Source organism: Metarhizium robertsii (genome assembly GCF_000187425.2).
Source record: "Metarhizium robertsii ARSEF 23 chromosome Unknown MAA_Scf_40, whole genome shotgun sequence".
Classification (NCBI taxonomy): domain Eukaryota; kingdom Fungi; phylum Ascomycota; class Sordariomycetes; order Hypocreales; family Clavicipitaceae; genus Metarhizium; species Metarhizium robertsii.
In genome coordinates, this window is record NW_011942183.1 from 4,254 (window position 1) to 20,767 (window position 16,514).

The 16,514-nt window shown below is 50.4% G+C and overlaps 7 protein-coding genes across 7 annotated transcripts; 6 read left to right on the plus strand and 1 right to left on the minus strand.

The window, feature by feature from the left end:
* Nucleotides 1-1,076: 1,076 nt before the first annotated feature.
* On the plus strand, nt 1,077-3,415 carry MAA_10440 (DUF221 domain protein; the record flags this gene model as incomplete). Its single annotated transcript, XM_007828438.2, has 2 exons — nt 1,077-1,243; nt 1,303-3,415. 2 exons carry the CDS (start codon nt 1,077-1,079, stop codon nt 3,413-3,415), a joined length of 2,280 nt encoding a protein of 759 aa, XP_007826629.2.
* A 2,406-nt stretch (nt 3,416-5,821) lies between these two features.
* MAA_11812 (reverse transcriptase, RNaseH) lies at nt 5,822-7,242 on the plus strand (the record flags this gene model as incomplete). Its single annotated transcript, XM_011413149.1, has 2 exons — nt 5,822-5,858; nt 6,437-7,242. 2 exons carry the CDS (start codon nt 5,822-5,824, stop codon nt 7,240-7,242), a joined length of 843 nt encoding a protein of 280 aa, XP_011411451.1.
* Nucleotides 7,243-7,347: 105 nt separating this feature from the next.
* On the plus strand, nt 7,348-9,635 carry MAA_11813 (uncharacterized protein; the record flags this gene model as incomplete). Its single annotated transcript, XM_011413150.1, has 2 exons — nt 7,348-8,778; nt 8,919-9,635. The coding sequence occupies 2 exons, from the start codon at nt 7,348-7,350 to the stop codon at nt 9,633-9,635; spliced, it is 2,148 nt and encodes a 715-aa protein (XP_011411452.1).
* Nucleotides 9,636-10,741: 1,106 nt separating this feature from the next.
* Nucleotides 10,742-11,836, minus strand: MAA_10441 (Ankyrin repeat-containing domain protein; the record flags this gene model as incomplete). Its single annotated transcript, XM_007828439.1, has 1 exon — nt 10,742-11,836. The coding sequence occupies one exon, from the start codon at nt 11,834-11,836 to the stop codon at nt 10,742-10,744; it is 1,095 nt and encodes a 364-aa protein (XP_007826630.1).
* An 828-nt stretch (nt 11,837-12,664) lies between these two features.
* MAA_10442 (Major facilitator superfamily domain, general substrate transporter) lies at nt 12,665-13,138 on the plus strand (the record flags this gene model as incomplete). The annotated part of the gene is made up of 2 exons (XM_007828440.2): nt 12,665-12,782; nt 12,837-13,138. The coding sequence occupies 2 exons, from the start codon at nt 12,665-12,667 to the stop codon at nt 13,136-13,138; spliced, it is 420 nt and encodes a 139-aa protein (XP_007826631.2).
* Nucleotides 13,139-13,199: 61 nt separating this feature from the next.
* On the plus strand, nt 13,200-14,447 carry MAA_11814 (poly(ADP)-ribose polymerase; the record flags this gene model as incomplete). The annotated part of the gene is made up of 1 exon (XM_011413151.1): nt 13,200-14,447. One exon carries the CDS (start codon nt 13,200-13,202, stop codon nt 14,445-14,447), a length of 1,248 nt encoding a protein of 415 aa, XP_011411453.1.
* Nucleotides 14,448-15,346: 899 nt separating this feature from the next.
* MAA_11815 (F-box domain, cyclin-like protein) lies at nt 15,347-15,910 on the plus strand (the record flags this gene model as incomplete). Its single annotated transcript, XM_011413152.1, has 1 exon — nt 15,347-15,910. One exon carries the CDS (start codon nt 15,347-15,349, stop codon nt 15,908-15,910), a length of 564 nt encoding a protein of 187 aa, XP_011411454.1.
* Nucleotides 15,911-16,514: the final 604 nt, after the last annotated feature.

Consider the following 16,514-nt stretch of genomic DNA (forward strand, 5'->3'; position numbering starts at 1 on the left):
ATTTCAATCCAGTCCTTTCCCAACGACAGCCCACCTAATCGGCATGGATATCATGACTCATAATGCTATCACTGGAAGGCGCACACCTGACAGCCCACCTAACCGGCATGGACATTATGACTCATAGTGCTATCACTGGAAGGCGCACACCAGTCTAAAATGCTAGATTGTTTGTCAGGATTTGGTGCCGCTCAGTCCCATAATTTAGATGTTTTGTTCGGCCGTTGACGACAGCAGAGACCTCAGTTTGTCAGCGACAGCTATCGGGGCTTTGGGGCTTCCCTCCCATGGCAGGTCGAAAAATATTTCATGGCAGTTCGATAATATTTACGCCAAGCTGACAGTGTTTTCCGTAGCTCCAAAGACGGCATGAGCGTGGCTCCGATAACCTGTCTGCGGCGACAGGAAAAGCAAGACATGGCGATAAGGTACGGATGGAAGTTTTTTCATTTTTGCTTGCCATAAACTGTGCCAGTGAAATAATGCACCCTGCTTGCCTGGCCGAGTTTAGCCCGGTGAGGGATATTGCCATGATACGGAGACGATACTGTAGTTGAGTCTGCTTGCCTGGCCGACTTTGACCCGGTGAGGGATACTACGGAGACGATACTGTAGTTGAGCAATTGCTCAATATTCTGAGGTTAGCGGATCTCCCAGCATGTGATAGTTCCTCACAAGCAAGCATCCGCCTGCCTTTGATTCCATTCAGGGTGAAACTCTGTGATGCGTAGGGTTTTATTTTCACCGCCTGGGTCTTTTAGATATAAACATAATTAATTGGGCTACGTATTTACTACAGTAGTTACAGTACATAACCACTGTAAAAGCCAATCAACATATATGATGGCCATTTTTCAACCTTTGTGGAAACCCGCGCCTCGCATAGCAAAATAAGAACGCCCAGTGGAATTCGTAAATGGCGCGACTGGTGTGAGTAAAGTTAGAAATCAGAAACTTGTTATAGGACCAATTTTACTATTGCCTCCCCAGTATAGGTACTGAGCAGGCTCATGTACGCCTACTTATCTCCGCAATCGACGCAGAAGTGTCTCTTGCCCTCTAGGCTTAACGCATCCATGGCCGTACATCCCAGAGCAGATGCCGCGCCTGGAGCCGCTCAGAACCAACGAGGTATCGGCATCACTGCGTTTTCCACCGCATTGTCCGTTGCTGTCTTTGCCTTTTTGATTCAAATTTGCTTGTTTCTGTATCTCCGCAAGCAATCTGACCTACGTTACATATAGTAAGTCTTGCCAAGTTGTCTGAGTGAATTACCATTAGTAATATACCGAGTACATTTAGCCATCCGGAGGGAGATGGAGCGGCACCAAAGGCAAAGCAATTGCTGAGCAGCACCATAAACTTCAAGGATGAAGAAATCATCAAAAGACGCGGCTTGGATGCGTACTATTTCCTTCGATATCTTAGAACTCTTCTGCATTTATTCACGCCCATCTTGTTCGTGTTACTGCCTATTTTACTACCATTAAACTATGTGAACGGAAGGGGACAAGACCTTGACCCCACAAAGGAATCAGCTGCGGATGGCGCTTCGCGAATTATGGGCTTGGACACGCTTGCGTTTGGCAATGTCAGAAGCTCGAATACATGTCGCTACATAGCGCATCTCGTGTGCGCTTTGCTCGTCACGGCTTGGTTCTGTTACGTATCATTCATCGAGATGCGCAATTACGAAATGGAAGAAACGGAACGCAGTATAGGTATTCCCGAGAGGAATAGGGAGGTGAAAAACCAACAGGATTTGGTCAGACTTATCGAAGAAAAGGAAAAATCTGTCGCAGATGATGCGAAGGGCTTGGACCGCCTTTTAAGGCTGAGAAATAAAGACCTAGCAAAGTTTGAATCCGCAGCGACGGCGCTGATGAGACATGAGTCATCTTCTGAATTGCAGACCAAATTGCGGACCAAATTGCAAAGTTGCTATACGGGACTTTGCACGAGGGAGAAAGACATACGAAGCCTTGCACTAAAACTGAAACCCGCGGCAGAATATCCTAAGTATAACAGTGGTCACAATAATTGCAAGCATTGTTCAACTGTGGAATTGGCGTGGCATAACGTTGTGTGGAGCAATATCGGACTTCCGTCGTGGAGGAAATGGCTCAGGGCCACTTTGGTGACCATTGTCTTGACAACGATGATTGCGCTATGGGCGATTCCTGTTTCCTGGACGGCAGCGCTAAGCCAACTAGACAACTTGATCCGCAACGACGCATTACAGTCATTTTTCCAACGCCATAGGACTTGGAGGACGGTGGCTGTGGCCATAGCTGGAGTTTTACCAGGAGCAGCGCTGACTTTGATGCTCATGCTGCTACCCTCAGTACTCGAGCTTTTGTCTCGCATAGGCGGGGCCAAACTCAGGTCTCAACAAGCCGCGTTCGTGCAACGATATTATTTTGTCTTTCTTTTCGTGCAAATGTTCTTGGTGGTTTCCATTGCTTCTTTCTTCACAGCGTCATTCAAACAGTTCTTCCACAACATCCAGAGCCTGCAAATACCCGGCAATATCCTAAATCTTTTGCCCCAGAATCTACCCACGGCAGCGAACTATTTCTTTTCATACATGATTCTGCAAGCTCTTTCTGGATCTTCCAGCATCATCATGCAGTGGCCCTCAATGTTTTGGTTCTTTGCGGACAAAATCTTCGTCTACACACCCAGGCAGAAGTGGTCAAGGGGCGTCAGCATGGACATTGTCGCTTGGGGGGCCGTCTTTCCACTGTACACTACCCTGGCATGCATTTCATTAATTTATAGTGTCATCGCACCTCTCATTTTGTTATTTGCCACCGTCTCGTTCGGCATGCTCTGGCTAGCACACAGATACTCTGCCATCCACGTCGGAAGACAAGAGACAGATCACGGTGGTATCCTCTATCCCCGGGCGATCAATCAAACGTTTACGGGAATATATGTGATGCAGTTCTGCATATCTGGGCTCTTTTTTGGTGTCAGAGATGAGACGGGAAGACAAACCTGCCTTCCTCACGCCATTGTCATGATTGCTGCGTTGGTCTTAACGGTAGCCTTTCAGATTGCACTCAATGCATTTGTCCTACCAGGCCTACGAAGTAAATGCCAACCTGGTCGTCCAGATATCCAATCCGAGTGTGCCGAGTTAAACGACGAGTTTTCAAACCACCTTGCATTGCTCTGCCAACCCAAGGTTGCCTGGGTGCCGGATTATACACGGCTGCATAAATTCAATATCGATGGGGTTTCCGACGAGTTCGTCTGTGATAATTCAGACCAAAGCTGGAGGGCAGCTTTTGACAAACGGCACAAGGTGCAGATAACTAAAACGCAACTAACTAAGCGGTTAGGTCATGCACTGGAGCACATGAGCCCGACAACATCATCTGTAGGTGGCCAGTTTCGGCTTCATCAATAACTGCACACCATTAACTGACTGGTTCCCGAAGTGTCCTGTGTTGGATGATACATTGCCAGTGGTTGCGGGCGTAGCACGGAGATGAAGTGCAAGGTACAGATGAAGCTGCATCTAATATAGGGCCGAAAACTTTTGTCTGTGTGGCTAGATATTGCGAAGGTAATATATCACAACCGGAACTAGATATCAAGTAGTTGGATCGACAGATGCTTGGTAAACGGCTGTGATGAGAGCTGGCTAGAAGTAGAATGCTGTCTACAGAGAGAAAATTCAAAGTATCCAGAGTGCCTGTATAAATACCACGTGGTTCCCCATCAGTTCACCGAGGTCTTTGTGAACTTGCCCACCGGCGTCCTGTGTCTGCCTTATGCTATCGTGGGGCGGCTCATGCAGTCTATGAGCTGATACGCAATGGCTAAAATTGTACCGATCATTTTCGATCGAACATCTCTGTTAATATTGAAAATTCTTCCACGTAGTATCGGCCGCAGAACATGGAAGAATTTGCTTGAATTTACGAAGCTCTTCCCCAACTGTTCCAGTTCAAAGGAAAAAGAAGACAATGAACAGCAATGTGGCAATGATGATCTTGCGCCTGCTAGAGTAACGGGTAGTCGTGTCCTCCTCACTTGTGTCATATTCCATACCGCTCAAGCACAAATCGTGACCCTTCCTTTCCTCTTTTTTTTGCCTTTTAGAATAATTTAGCGCAGGTCCGAGGCCCGTCTTCGAGGCCGCGACGGGGGGCTTACTTTAGAGATCCTTTTCTCGGGGGAAACATCTCTTTTAACTCGGGATGCTTATCTTTTAGTCTTTTGAAACGCATGTGAAGTGCCGCAGGAGAGACCGAGCCAGAGCCATGCGTTCTTCTTTGTGGATCTGAGATGTTGTGATGTCGGTCACGGCGCATTCTATCCAGAACAAGAGCTTTTTGTTGATCTGTCAAACCCATCGCGCATAATTGGTCAAGGACAGTCCGTCCGTTCATGTCCATTGTCGGATCACCAACAACTCTCGCGCTACCTGGTCGTTCAATCCCGCATATCGAATCGGCTTGTGTGGTGTCTGCTGTACAGAAATCTCTCTCCGGAACAGTTTCAGTTGGCTGGCAGCAAGGCGGCGATGCCAATGGACTTGAGACGTCGCTGGGTGAAGGAGGGGAGGACTGTGATTCAGAAGACAGCGTGTCCAATGCGATTCTGGTAGCATTGAGAGGCGCCGCCGATGCAAACACTTCCTCGAGCTTCACACTCTGTGGTAGATAGTTCATTTTCGACTCAGAATGCTCGCTAAGAGAAAGAATGAATCCAAAGCAGACTACAAGCTGATCATTGAAACGGATTTGGAAAAGTTATTTAGACGTGATAAGATGCTCAAGAGCCCTAGAGTACTACGACGTAACTACCAAGCTACCTACCGGTGGACTTGGAAGTACGACTTGTAACATGCGAGTACGCACGGGCGCCATATGCTAGGGTACTTGGGGTTCACACCCGCGAAGGCGGGTGTATATATCTGGGGGGTAGGCGACGGTGTGAGGGCACGAGCAAGGTTTAGTGGACTGGAGGAAGCGCGATTGTTCACAAAGGGACAAGGTGTGATTCAAGCTATATGTGCCCTACAGTGGACTCGTTTCCTCACACTCTCTGTCCGTGTTATGTGTAACGGGCTGAGCCCGGTGCGGCTCGGTTTGCACTCTTGCCTTCGGCCCTGGCCTACCCGCCAGGACCCATCGGGAGGAGAGATCCATCACGTTAAGTCTCATTATTAAGTACACACTACCTGCAGAATACGGGTGAGCAACACGCACGGACTAGGTGTTGGGGTGATATGTAGCCAGTAGCTGACCGTAGCTGACAAATGGCCGCAGCGAATCGGCGGCGGCCATTCCTCGACGGCGGAACGGGTACTTTCCCCAACACCATCTCCGGGACTTCACACACATAGTAGGTAAAGCGCTTGGTTTGCGCAGAATCATGAGCGCCAGCTGTCCAAAAGTGGAGATGCCATGGATCCTGCCGAGACTTGTCTGTTGGAAGGGAGGACGCCGAAGGAGGGACAAATAGCGGCCATGTGAAAGCGCAAGCGCAATGGATCCGCGACATGGTTCTCAGGATGGGTCGAAGTGGTTAGAGCGGCCTTCCGGGGGTGCATTTATGATGCTTACGTATAGTTAGACAAACTGGGGGTGTTAGAAAGTCGGACAATACGTGCCCTGGTGACCTGTTGTCAGAGCATGGTACTCCCACAACCCCAGCTTCTTGATAATGCAGACTACGGATCGTCCAGGGCATAGGCACAGTCTTCCAAGCAGACTGCAGTCGTTCTACACTACACCACAAGTTGTCCACCAGTACTGCATTATTTACAACAAGTTCAACCAAATAGGGATGCACTATACGAACAATGGCGACAGACAAAGACGACCGAGCTCGAGGACGTCGTCCGTAATGTCTTGGTACGCTGGGAACAAATGTCGGATACATGAAACTGCCTTTGTGGTACGCTGGGAACAACTGTCGGATACATGAAACTGCCTTTGTTGATAGAACAAGCAAGCTTGGTGTAAGTTCCAGCTGTCATAACGTTGGTTATCATGACAGAGCTTGGCCGAGAACAATATTCGGACGCAAGGAAGTTTGCTGGTGCTGGAAAGATGACTGCAGACAGACTCTGCAGCACGAACAACAAGAGCCATGATTTTTTGAAGCTTCACTAGTGAACAATCAGTCTCATTGTCACAGCACCATAACGACCTGTGCCTGAGACCCACATAAGCTCGTTACTACTTGTAGCCTAGACTCACAGATAGCTTTCTCTCCCTTCTTCAAGGCACAACTATGTTACTACGAGAACCCTAGACTCGCCCCGTGATAGTTTGTGCCTTCATTTTTGGTTGCGCCGCCTTTGTCTCCATCGTTAACGCGGCCCAGCCACCACGCCTGAAAGGGGCGACCTCAGGGCCACGAAGTCTCGCGACTGACGCGTTGTGATTGAGACCGTCCACGAAAACTCCTACAGACCCTACAACAACGAAGCCACGCGACCGACACGCCGCGATTGAAACCATCCGCATCCACGACGACCCCAAGCCAACAACAAGCACAAGCCAGAAGACCGCAGACCAGGAGACTGCAGACCAGAAGACCACAGACCAGAAGACCACAGACCAGAAGACCACAGACCAGAAGACCACAGACCAGAAGACCACAGACCAGAAGACCACAGACCAGAAGACCACAGACCAGAAGACCACAGACCAGAAGACCACAGACCAGAAGACCACAGACCAGAAGACCACAGACCAGAAGACCACAGACCAGAAGACCACAGACCAGAAGACCACAGACCAGAAGACCACAGACCAGAAGACCACAGACCAGAAGACCACAGACCAGAAGACCACAGACCAGAAGACCACAGACCAGAAGACCACAGACCAGAAGACCACAGACCAGAAGACCACAGACCAGAAGACCACAGACCAGAAGACCACAGACCAGAAGACCACAGACCAGAAGACCACAGACCAGAAGACCACAGACCAGAAGACCACAGACCAGAAGACCACAGACCAGAAGACCACAGACCAGAAGACCACAGACCAGAAGACCACAGACCAGAAGACCACAGACCAGAAGACCACAGACCAGAAGACCACAGACCAGAAGACCACAGACCAGAAGACCACAGACCAGAAGACCACAGACCAGAAGACCACAGACCAGAAGACCACAGACCAGAAGACCACAGACCAGATGACCACAGACCAGAAGACCACAGACCAGAAGACCACAGACCAAACGACCACAAAGCGTCGCGACTGACACGTCACGATTGAAGATATTCACGAAAAACACCTACAGACCACACGACCTCGAAGCCACGCGATTGACAAGCCGCGACCCAAAACACCCCTGAAGATACTCGCAATGGCCCCCGAATTCGAAATGCCCGCCTGGAAATCCAGACTATTAGAAGGCATTGGGTCATTCCCCCATGTCTACACTATCATCTCGCGCGCCGATAATACCCACGACCTGTCCCCTGCCTTTGAGGCTGACAAGGATGCATACTACGCCAAGCAGATACAGGATTACTGCGAGCATATCCAGTCATCCCTTTACGCCGAAGCAGGCCTTCTCCGCAAGGAAGTCCAAACCCTCCAAGACCAGAATCACGACCTAAGGAAGGAGGTTGCCACACTCGATAGGGTAATTGATCGAGTTGGCTCTCCTAAGCACACCAATGACCAGCTTCCCCGCCGCCAGACCCAGGACCACACTACGTTCACCGCCGCTGAGAAAGATATCGAGAAGCGGCAGGAGGAGTACGTCGGATGGCGCTCCAAAGCGATGCGCAATTTAGCCGTAGATAAGGCTGTCTATAACACCGAGTTCCGTCGTTTGCAATATATCGGCAGCATGCTTGATGGCAGCGCTTACGCGCTTGTTCGCCAGAGCCTAGACACGATTACCATGAACCCCGATGATGCGAGGCTATGGGAATGGAAGACCGCCGACGACCTCATCGAGTTCCTTAACAGCCAGTACGAAACCATCGACCTCGATCGCACTGCCAGTCGCAACTTTGACAACTATTTCATGACGAACGAACCTTTTGAGAATTTTATCGCCGAGTTCAATAAGCTCGCAGCTCTCGCTGGCAAAACTAATAAGCAGAAGGTTGAAGCCCTCCAACTCAAGGTATCCGATGAGGTCATTACTGAAGTCATGCACCGCAGCGGCAAGCCCGGGAATGATGACTGGCCTGGATGGAGAAGGCTGTGCCAGGACGTCTACAATGACCTTGAGCAGAGCAAGCACATCAGGAAGATGCGTAGCCAACGTGAGCCTTGCCCTGGCACCGCCTTCGAGAACCCTCGCCCGAACAACCCGCCAACCCTAGTCGCGCCCATCGCTGATGCTGGCGAGCCCATGCAACTCTGTGCGTCCTCAGCCTCCGAAGCTCGCCGACGCGAGCGCCAAGAACGCGGCCTCTGTTACTACTGTGGCGGAACTCACAGGATCCGCGACTGCCAGGAGAAAATGAATAACGATGCGAAGTATAGCGTCCAGAATCACACGGCACAAGGTGATCCCGCTCGTGGTCTCGGCCACGGCCGTGGCAGCCACTACTACCCTCGTCCCTCATCCCATGTCCCGAGTGCAACATACCAACACCAGCCCCAGTACCAACAACTCCAAGGCTTCCCACCGGCCCAGCAATACTACGCACAACCCCCGTACTTTAGTTCTACCTTCAACCGCCTTCACTCCAGGGACCAAGGCTTTATCGAGTCTGACACCAGCAGCTCAGCCGTCACTAGACCAACCCCAGATACGGATAGAATCCAGGGAAACGTCTAACCTCCGGACACCGTCGCGCCCGGAGGTCTTCTGGAACACCTACAAGTTTATTACCGATATGGATCCGTAAAGCTATTTGCGGTAATGATCCCCTTGTCCTCACGTCCATAAACAGTAAATCGCTACTTGTCCAGGCCAAACTGTTCCCAGCGCACCGAAACCCCGTACGGGTGAACAGCTTAATCGACAGTGGCTGTTCCGCACGGGCATTCGCCGACCGCGGCTTTCTTCGCGCCAACAAGATCCAAACTGAGAAGCTACCGAAGTCGCGCACCCTGATCCTCGCCGATGGAAAAGTCGCTGACAATATCACCCACTACGTCATCCTGCCCGTGAGTATGGGAAACCACACCGAACCTTGCGTCTTGTTTGTTACCACGCTACTCCCAGAAACTCCGCTTATCTTTGGACTCCCCTGGCTCCAACGTCACAACCCTACAATCGACTGGGCGAGAATGACCCTGCTTTTCCAGTCACAGTATTGCCTCACTCGCTGCTGTCCTATGCCATGTCTCGCACCGACAGTTCGTAGCCCCACAGACCCGCCGCAAGACGATATGCCAGCTATGAAGTCTCAGCCGTCCCCCCAGCAGGATCGGGCCTACATCGAGGATCCTGGAGATGAAGGATACGGGAGTGGTGATTCTTTACAAACCACTTCTTCCTACCGACCGCCCTATGTCGAAGACGGCGACGATGAGGAGCTTCCCCCAGGGAGAAGAGTGAAACAGGATATCCCTCGGACTGCCACTCCTGGCCAAGAACACACCGCACTTTTCGACCGAGCCGCCCCCGTCCTCCGCTGGAGCCTGAGGCCCAGGCCTGGGCGATCCCCAACCAGCCACAGCTAAAGCGAGTTCATGTCACCGTGAAAGCAGGCAGTCGACACCCCGCACGCCAAGAACATCACGCACCGAGTCTCCTAGATACCGCGTCGGTCAGGAGGGGATGACATACCCTTAGAGTATCCCGACAAACCCGGCCCACCTACCTGGGTGAAGAAACCCTGAGTTTAGCCAAAGCGAAGCCTTCGGTTACGGCAAGCGCCATTCCCAACGATGAAAGAAGTGTCCTTTGCGACAATGCAACTGGTGAAACAAATTGGAGTCCATTTCCGGTAACTTAGTTTCTTTTCGGAAAGCCACCATTCGAGGACGAATGGTATTTAGAGGGGGGGTACTGTCACAGCACCATAACGACCTGTGCCTGAGACCCACATAAGCTCGTTACTACTTGTAGCCTAGACTCACAGATAGCTTTCTCTCCCTTCTTCAAGGCACAACTATGTTACTACGAGAACCCTAGACTCGCCCCGTGATACTCATAACATGACAGCGCCCAGCTCGATGAAACAACTTGCCTTCACCCAAGCTCGTGGTCGATGCATAAAGTGATCTATGCCCTTCCCCTGGTTTCTGCCGACACACATGACAGGAGTTGTTTACCAATACCCCCCCGCGTCGTCAAACGTCGTGTCGGACGGGTCACCATCGCTGGTCCACTTCGGCAACGGGCATCACCACGCCGGCATGACCGCGGCGACCAGCACTTGAGCATTGCACATAGTAGCCGGGCACTGCATTGCACATAACTGCGGAGCCATGACACATAATTGCGTAGCAATGGCACATGGTTGCCGCGCACTGCATTTACTTACATGTGTAACTCGTCGCGAACAACAGGAAATGGACCGAATATGACTCTGCTGGGGAAGGGTTCACAGCATTTTGTCTTCATGTACAACTCGGCGCGCCAAGCGACCGACCCTGGCCCACCTCCAGTCACCCGGCCGACCGTTACAACACCCGATCCTCTGTTGATCGATGAATGAATTGCGCAGAAACCTCATGTTCATTCATATATTTATCTGACCAGTTATGTAAATATTAATATAAGTTTTACCATGCTGTGTGTTGTTATGTATACCCGCTCACCAAAACAACCAGAAGCCTGTCGACTACGACGATGATGTCAAGGCGGCCTTAGTGCTGGTGGCATGAAGCCGGTCGTGGGTCGATGACTGTATACTCCCCGTTGCAATGGGGATTTTCCGTACACGGTCGATAGACCCTAGGTCCACTTTCCCACTATGTAGAAGTAACCTCGTTACTCGTCCGACTCCTCCCTGGACCGCAAGAGACAATGCTGTGTGGCCGCGTATGTCGGCGATACCCGCCACAATGTCTTCCGAGCGCAACAGCACTCTGACTACATTCTCCTCCCCGTAAAAAGCGGCCCAAATTAGTGGGGTGCGACGCCAGAATCTGTCTTTGGAGTTTACATCGACCAGGCCAGTGGCAAGCAGCTCCGCCGCGGCCTCGGCATAACCGCCCTGGCATGCTAGTGACAGAGGCGTCCACCCTCGCACATCAAGGGGGTCTACGTCGACCTCTCTCTGCCGCATCAACTCTTTCATAATTTCCAACCTACCACGGAACGCGGCCCAGGCTAGAGGAGTCCGAAGCTGTAACCGATCGACAGCGTTCGGATTCACTCTCTCCGTTCTCAACAGCAACCTAACAGATGTTAGATTCCCAGTTTGGGCAGCCAGCGACAGAGGAGTGTGTCCGTAATAATCTGTGGAGTCTAACAAAACGTCTTTCAATCCCACGAGAAAACCGAGAACAGAGCTATTTCCGCACATCGCAGCCCACCCAAGTGCAGTCCGCCCATGTCCGGGGTCACGCCAGTTGATATCAATCATCCCCGTCTCGGTCATCATACGGGCGACGAGGTCACTGCCCTGTTCCGCCGCCCGGACAAAAGCATTGTGGCCATAGAAGACGGGCCCTGTGGTGGATTCGTCCGAAACTTTCGTGCGGAGCAAAGTAGCCCAGGCGGTCACGGCCCTCTCAGCCGTCATGTGCTGCCCGCTGGAAATAGCCCACAAAAGAGCAGAGCTTCCTGAGTATGTTGCGTTGCGGAGGTACAAAACGCGGCTTAGTACGCCATACAATTTTTGGCTGGCTCTCGCCAGTGCACTGACATCTCTCTCGCTGTCGAGCTGATCGCAAATAAGCAAAACTAATTCGATGGCCAGAAAATGAAGCATTTCGTATTTTTGACCTGGGCGTAGAAAAGCCCAAGGGACAACAAGGGGGCATTAATATGAGTTCAGGGACAAAAAGTTGTAATGATAGAACTTAAAATTGTCTTCGTTGGAGATGCGACGTAGGCGTTTATACGGTTGAGCCAAGCCGGCAAACTAACGCGTCATGTGATATGCAGATTTGGCGGCGATGCAAATGAGCGCACGGCTCGTCACTTCACACACAGATTTCACCTCGTTCAAACAGTCCCTTTCCTTAACGTGATGCTGAACGCAGGTTACGTGTGTACCATGGCGTTCCATTGCATTTCCCCTGGCCGTTGGCTCTGCTTTAGTGTAGTCTCATTGATACATGCACGTCCAGCCCGTTAACCTCTGCCAATCATGATTGTTACCTAAGGCTCGCAAATTCCAGAAGCTTGCCTTTATAGGTGTACGTATTGTTGGTGGATAGCGGTGGAGAGGTTTATAACTGTCACTGCATGGCGCAGACGGGGCGGCTCATGTACTTTGTGGCGAATCAGAAGATCATATGCAGGATGGGCATAAATTCCACAGCCATGTTAATAAACTGTGTATCGCGGGGATATGTGCGGCTTCAAGCGGTCATGGATTGTCGCCGCGCCCTCGCAAATATGCTGTCAGGATTTCCTGCCTCTGTGTTCATACTGTTCTGCTTGATCAGTCTCGATGAGAAACCGATTTTTGCTGCCTCCTGCCACACTAAACGCCACCAGCTGGGGCTCACCTATATATACGTCCTGCAAGTACCCAGTATTTGGTAGGACTTGCAAAGTCAATTCATTTTCCTTGAAGCATATCAGAGCCATTATGTCCAACCCGGAGTCTCAAAAGACAGCCATCGAACTCCAGGATGATCACGTATCACGACGATCATGGAGGTGGAAAGGCACACTGGCTATCATCTACTTTACGGCCCTCATCAACGGTAAAACTGTGTAAGCCGACAGACCTCTTATTGAATCTTTGTAATGCTAACCAGCGCAAGCAGGTTACGATGTCAGCAATACTGCGAATATTCAGTCGCGATTGTACGAAGCCTTTGGTCGCATAGAGTTGCTCTCGTGGATCAGTCTCTCTTACTCCCTCGCCCTGTTCTCTGTCATGTTCCTGGTCCGGCACCTTACATACAATTTCGATTTACGATGGCTCTATCTCGGAAGTCTGGCTGTTTTCTTGGCCGGTGCCACTGTAGCCGGTGCGGCTCAAAATATGGCCGCAATCATAGTAGGAAGAGTCATTATGGGTGTTGGCGGGGCCTTTGTTCAGCAAATGTACAGCTGAGTAACTAACTATCCACAAAACGTTGGGGTTCAAATAGGCGGGCTGACAGGGCAATAGCAATATGTTCTATATTTCTGATTGCGCGCCGGGGATTGAGGGGGAAAGGGCACGCAAGGCGCCGCAGCGTATCTCCATAATGAGCGCATCATGGGCCGTCGGCCTGATCATTGGCGGACCTGTTGGAAGTGCTTTTTCGGAGCGGGTTACCTGGCGATGGGCGTTCCTATTGAACTTACCCTGTGTTGGAGCAACTCTGATCCTTGCATGCATTTGCGTCCCGAAGGGGGAGGTTTTGCCAGACGACGAAGCACCCCTTCGGTGTCGGTGGAATCAATTCGTACTGGCTCAGATTCTGCTGAACATGGCCGTGCCTGTCTTGCTAGCCCTCGGTCTAACATTCTCTGGCAGTGTCTGGCATTGGGACTCACATCCCACGCTGGCTATTTGGATAGCCTCCGGAGTCGTTTCACTACTCTGGGTGTTATATCTGTGGGCGAAGATCGATTGGGCTGGTCTCGTCCGCAGTGGCTGGCCCAATCTGCGCATCTGGTCGCTGTGGGTTTGCTCGGCCTGCGCCGGAGCTTCTTATGCAGTCGCACTTTATTACTTTCCACTCTACTTCGCCTTTGCCAAAGGCGCAGATGCACTGCAACAGACCCTTTGGGTTCTACCGTTCGTCCTGACTTTCATCACTTCTGTTGCTATTACTGGTCAGCTACTGCCCGTCTTTGCGGCGCATAAGGTCATTCTGGTTATATTCGCTGTGGGTGGCGCAATAGTCACCACGGCTGGCGGGACATTGGCAGCAATACTCAATCGGGAGACGCCGACCGCGCACCTTGTTGGCTTTCAGATTTTAATGGGTTCCGGCGTTGGCCTTCAGTTCCAACACGGCATCGGTATCTGCAATGCGATGAAGAGGTCCGCAAACAAGCTTGCCCGGCTTGATAGTATCTTCATGTGTAATCTTGCCCAAATGGGGGGCATTGCCATCACTCTGGCGGCCGCGGGAAGTATCTTCCAGAACGTGGGTTACCGGCTTCTGGCGCGGAGCTTACGCACAGCATTAACAGAAGAGCAAATTCGGGCGTTACTTGCCGGCAATTCCCTCAAGTCGCAGGATCCAGCTCTGCTGCAAGCAGCTGCGGATATTGTGTCCAAGGTGATAGCCAAGGAATTTTACGTAGTGGCTGGGGCTGGTGGGTTGTGTTTCCTGAGCGGCCTACTATTTTTGATAAGCATGAGGCGCGAGGACATTAATTTTAAGCAGCCACTTCAGGTTGCCGAGACTAGTGAGAACAGTACCTAAGGGTTTTCATATACATCATCTATAAATGCTTGTACATGAACAGAAGAACAAAATAAAATGATGGATCTTTACATGAACATAAGAACAAAATAAAATGATGGATCGCCTTGCCAGACTTGGTTTCTCGTGAGAAAAAAGCGGCGGAATGTACGGCAACTGGAGCGAGCGATATTTAGTAGCTGCAATTAGCATTTGTATTTACAGTACCAACACTAACTGAGCATTAGCCACACAATAGTAAATACAACTACGGAAATGCTGTCAGGCATATAAAAAGGGCTATAAAAGTGGTGTTTTCTGGTGTTTTCTGCAAGTATGCAGCATTGTACATGCACGTATCATGTCAAGGGGCAACCAGCTTTTGCTTATGCCGCATTGTACATGCACGTATCTTGTCAAGGGGCAACCAGCTTTTGCAGGCGTGAAGTCGATGGCTACGGCCGTGATAGTTGCATATGAGCAAAACCCTACATTGCGTGATGTGTGCTTAAGCTCCAATAAGTGAAAAGACATAACGCCTCGGCTCTGGGCTTGCCCTTCACTAGGAGCAAGGATCCCATGATTCATGATACATTACATATGCATTGCACATAAGCACATAATTCTGCTGATGCATTCTGTGGACATTTGTATTTCTATTAATAAAAGCTCGCATTATGCGGGACAGGTTTCTCGTGGACTACCAACGCCTGAATCTCCGTTCCATCAGAAACTTTTAGCGTATCATGGACTACCAGCGCCTGAATCTCCGCTCCATCAGAAACTTTTAGCGTATCATCTTTGCAACGCAGCACGACAAGAGCACACTTCGACACCTCTCCCACAATCGTCACCAAGCAGCAGCGACACACATTTATGCGGTTTATTTACTGCTGCAGCAACAATATTCGCGTTCCAAGATGGTGGACACTCGCAATGACTGCCGTGAGGAAAACGCTCCACACGGCACCTACAACCATTACAAAGCCCTATATACCGGCTTCATGATGTACATGTCTTGCGTGAATATTCTTTACTTTACTCTCTTCGCCAAAAGGGACAAATCACCTTTGCTCGCTTATAAATACATTGGCATTGGTACCACTGGTTTTATTATGCTTGCCGTTGCCTACCGCCTCGTCTCTCACGCCGAGTACGAACGACTCGAGATGTGCTCGATAACGATATGCACTACCCTTCTTTCCGCCATGGTCATGCCATGTATCCACACTGAAATGCTAGGATCCGGATCCTGTGAAACCGACGAGGCTGCTACATCTGACTGTTCCACGGGTGTTGATAAGCTGCGGGAAACTATGAGATCTCTGGAACAGGATCGTGATTATTTAGCAGAGGCGCTAATACAGCAAGATTGCAGGGCCCAGCATGCTTTTGAAGTCTTCCGTCAACGACAGACAACACGAGCGAGACTAGCCTGTATTGTTTTGATCTCTATTATTGCGAATGATGGAGACGGCCATTGACACTAAATCTGGCAAGCTGCGTGCATGCGCCATATCGTCGAGTCGTGCCTTCCTGGACATGGTTTACTAGGACGTACTAAGTACTTAGTAGGGAAAACCAGAACTTGAGATCATACGAAGTATAGAAATGTGTGATTGCATGCCATTAATAAATTGCCCTGCAGACAAGTGCTTGAGACTGATGTTATTTATTGGACTCATACACGGCGACAAAACAACTTGCAACCTATCCCCAAAAGGCACCAAGGCATTCTATTTCCACCGTTCATAAGGGGCTGTGATGAACACTGAACATCCCAGCTTCGGCCTGGCAGCGTTTAAGGTAGTGTTCATGAGCTGTAAAGCCGGGGTTCGCACATATTGTCTGGTGCTTGTACTTGCACCGTTGAGCCATTGATCGAACGAATTACAAATACGGCCTATCGAAGTTGTGATATGGAACTGTCAGTGCTGGTGTGATTGATTAAAACATGAACGAAGACGAGAAGAGCGACCGCAACGGTTAATAATGAGGCTGGAGAGGTGAAAATTGTCACACAAAAACGGGAGGCAATTCTTTTGAATATTGGCTGCCTGCGTGTCTTGTGTGTGATACGGTTTCTTG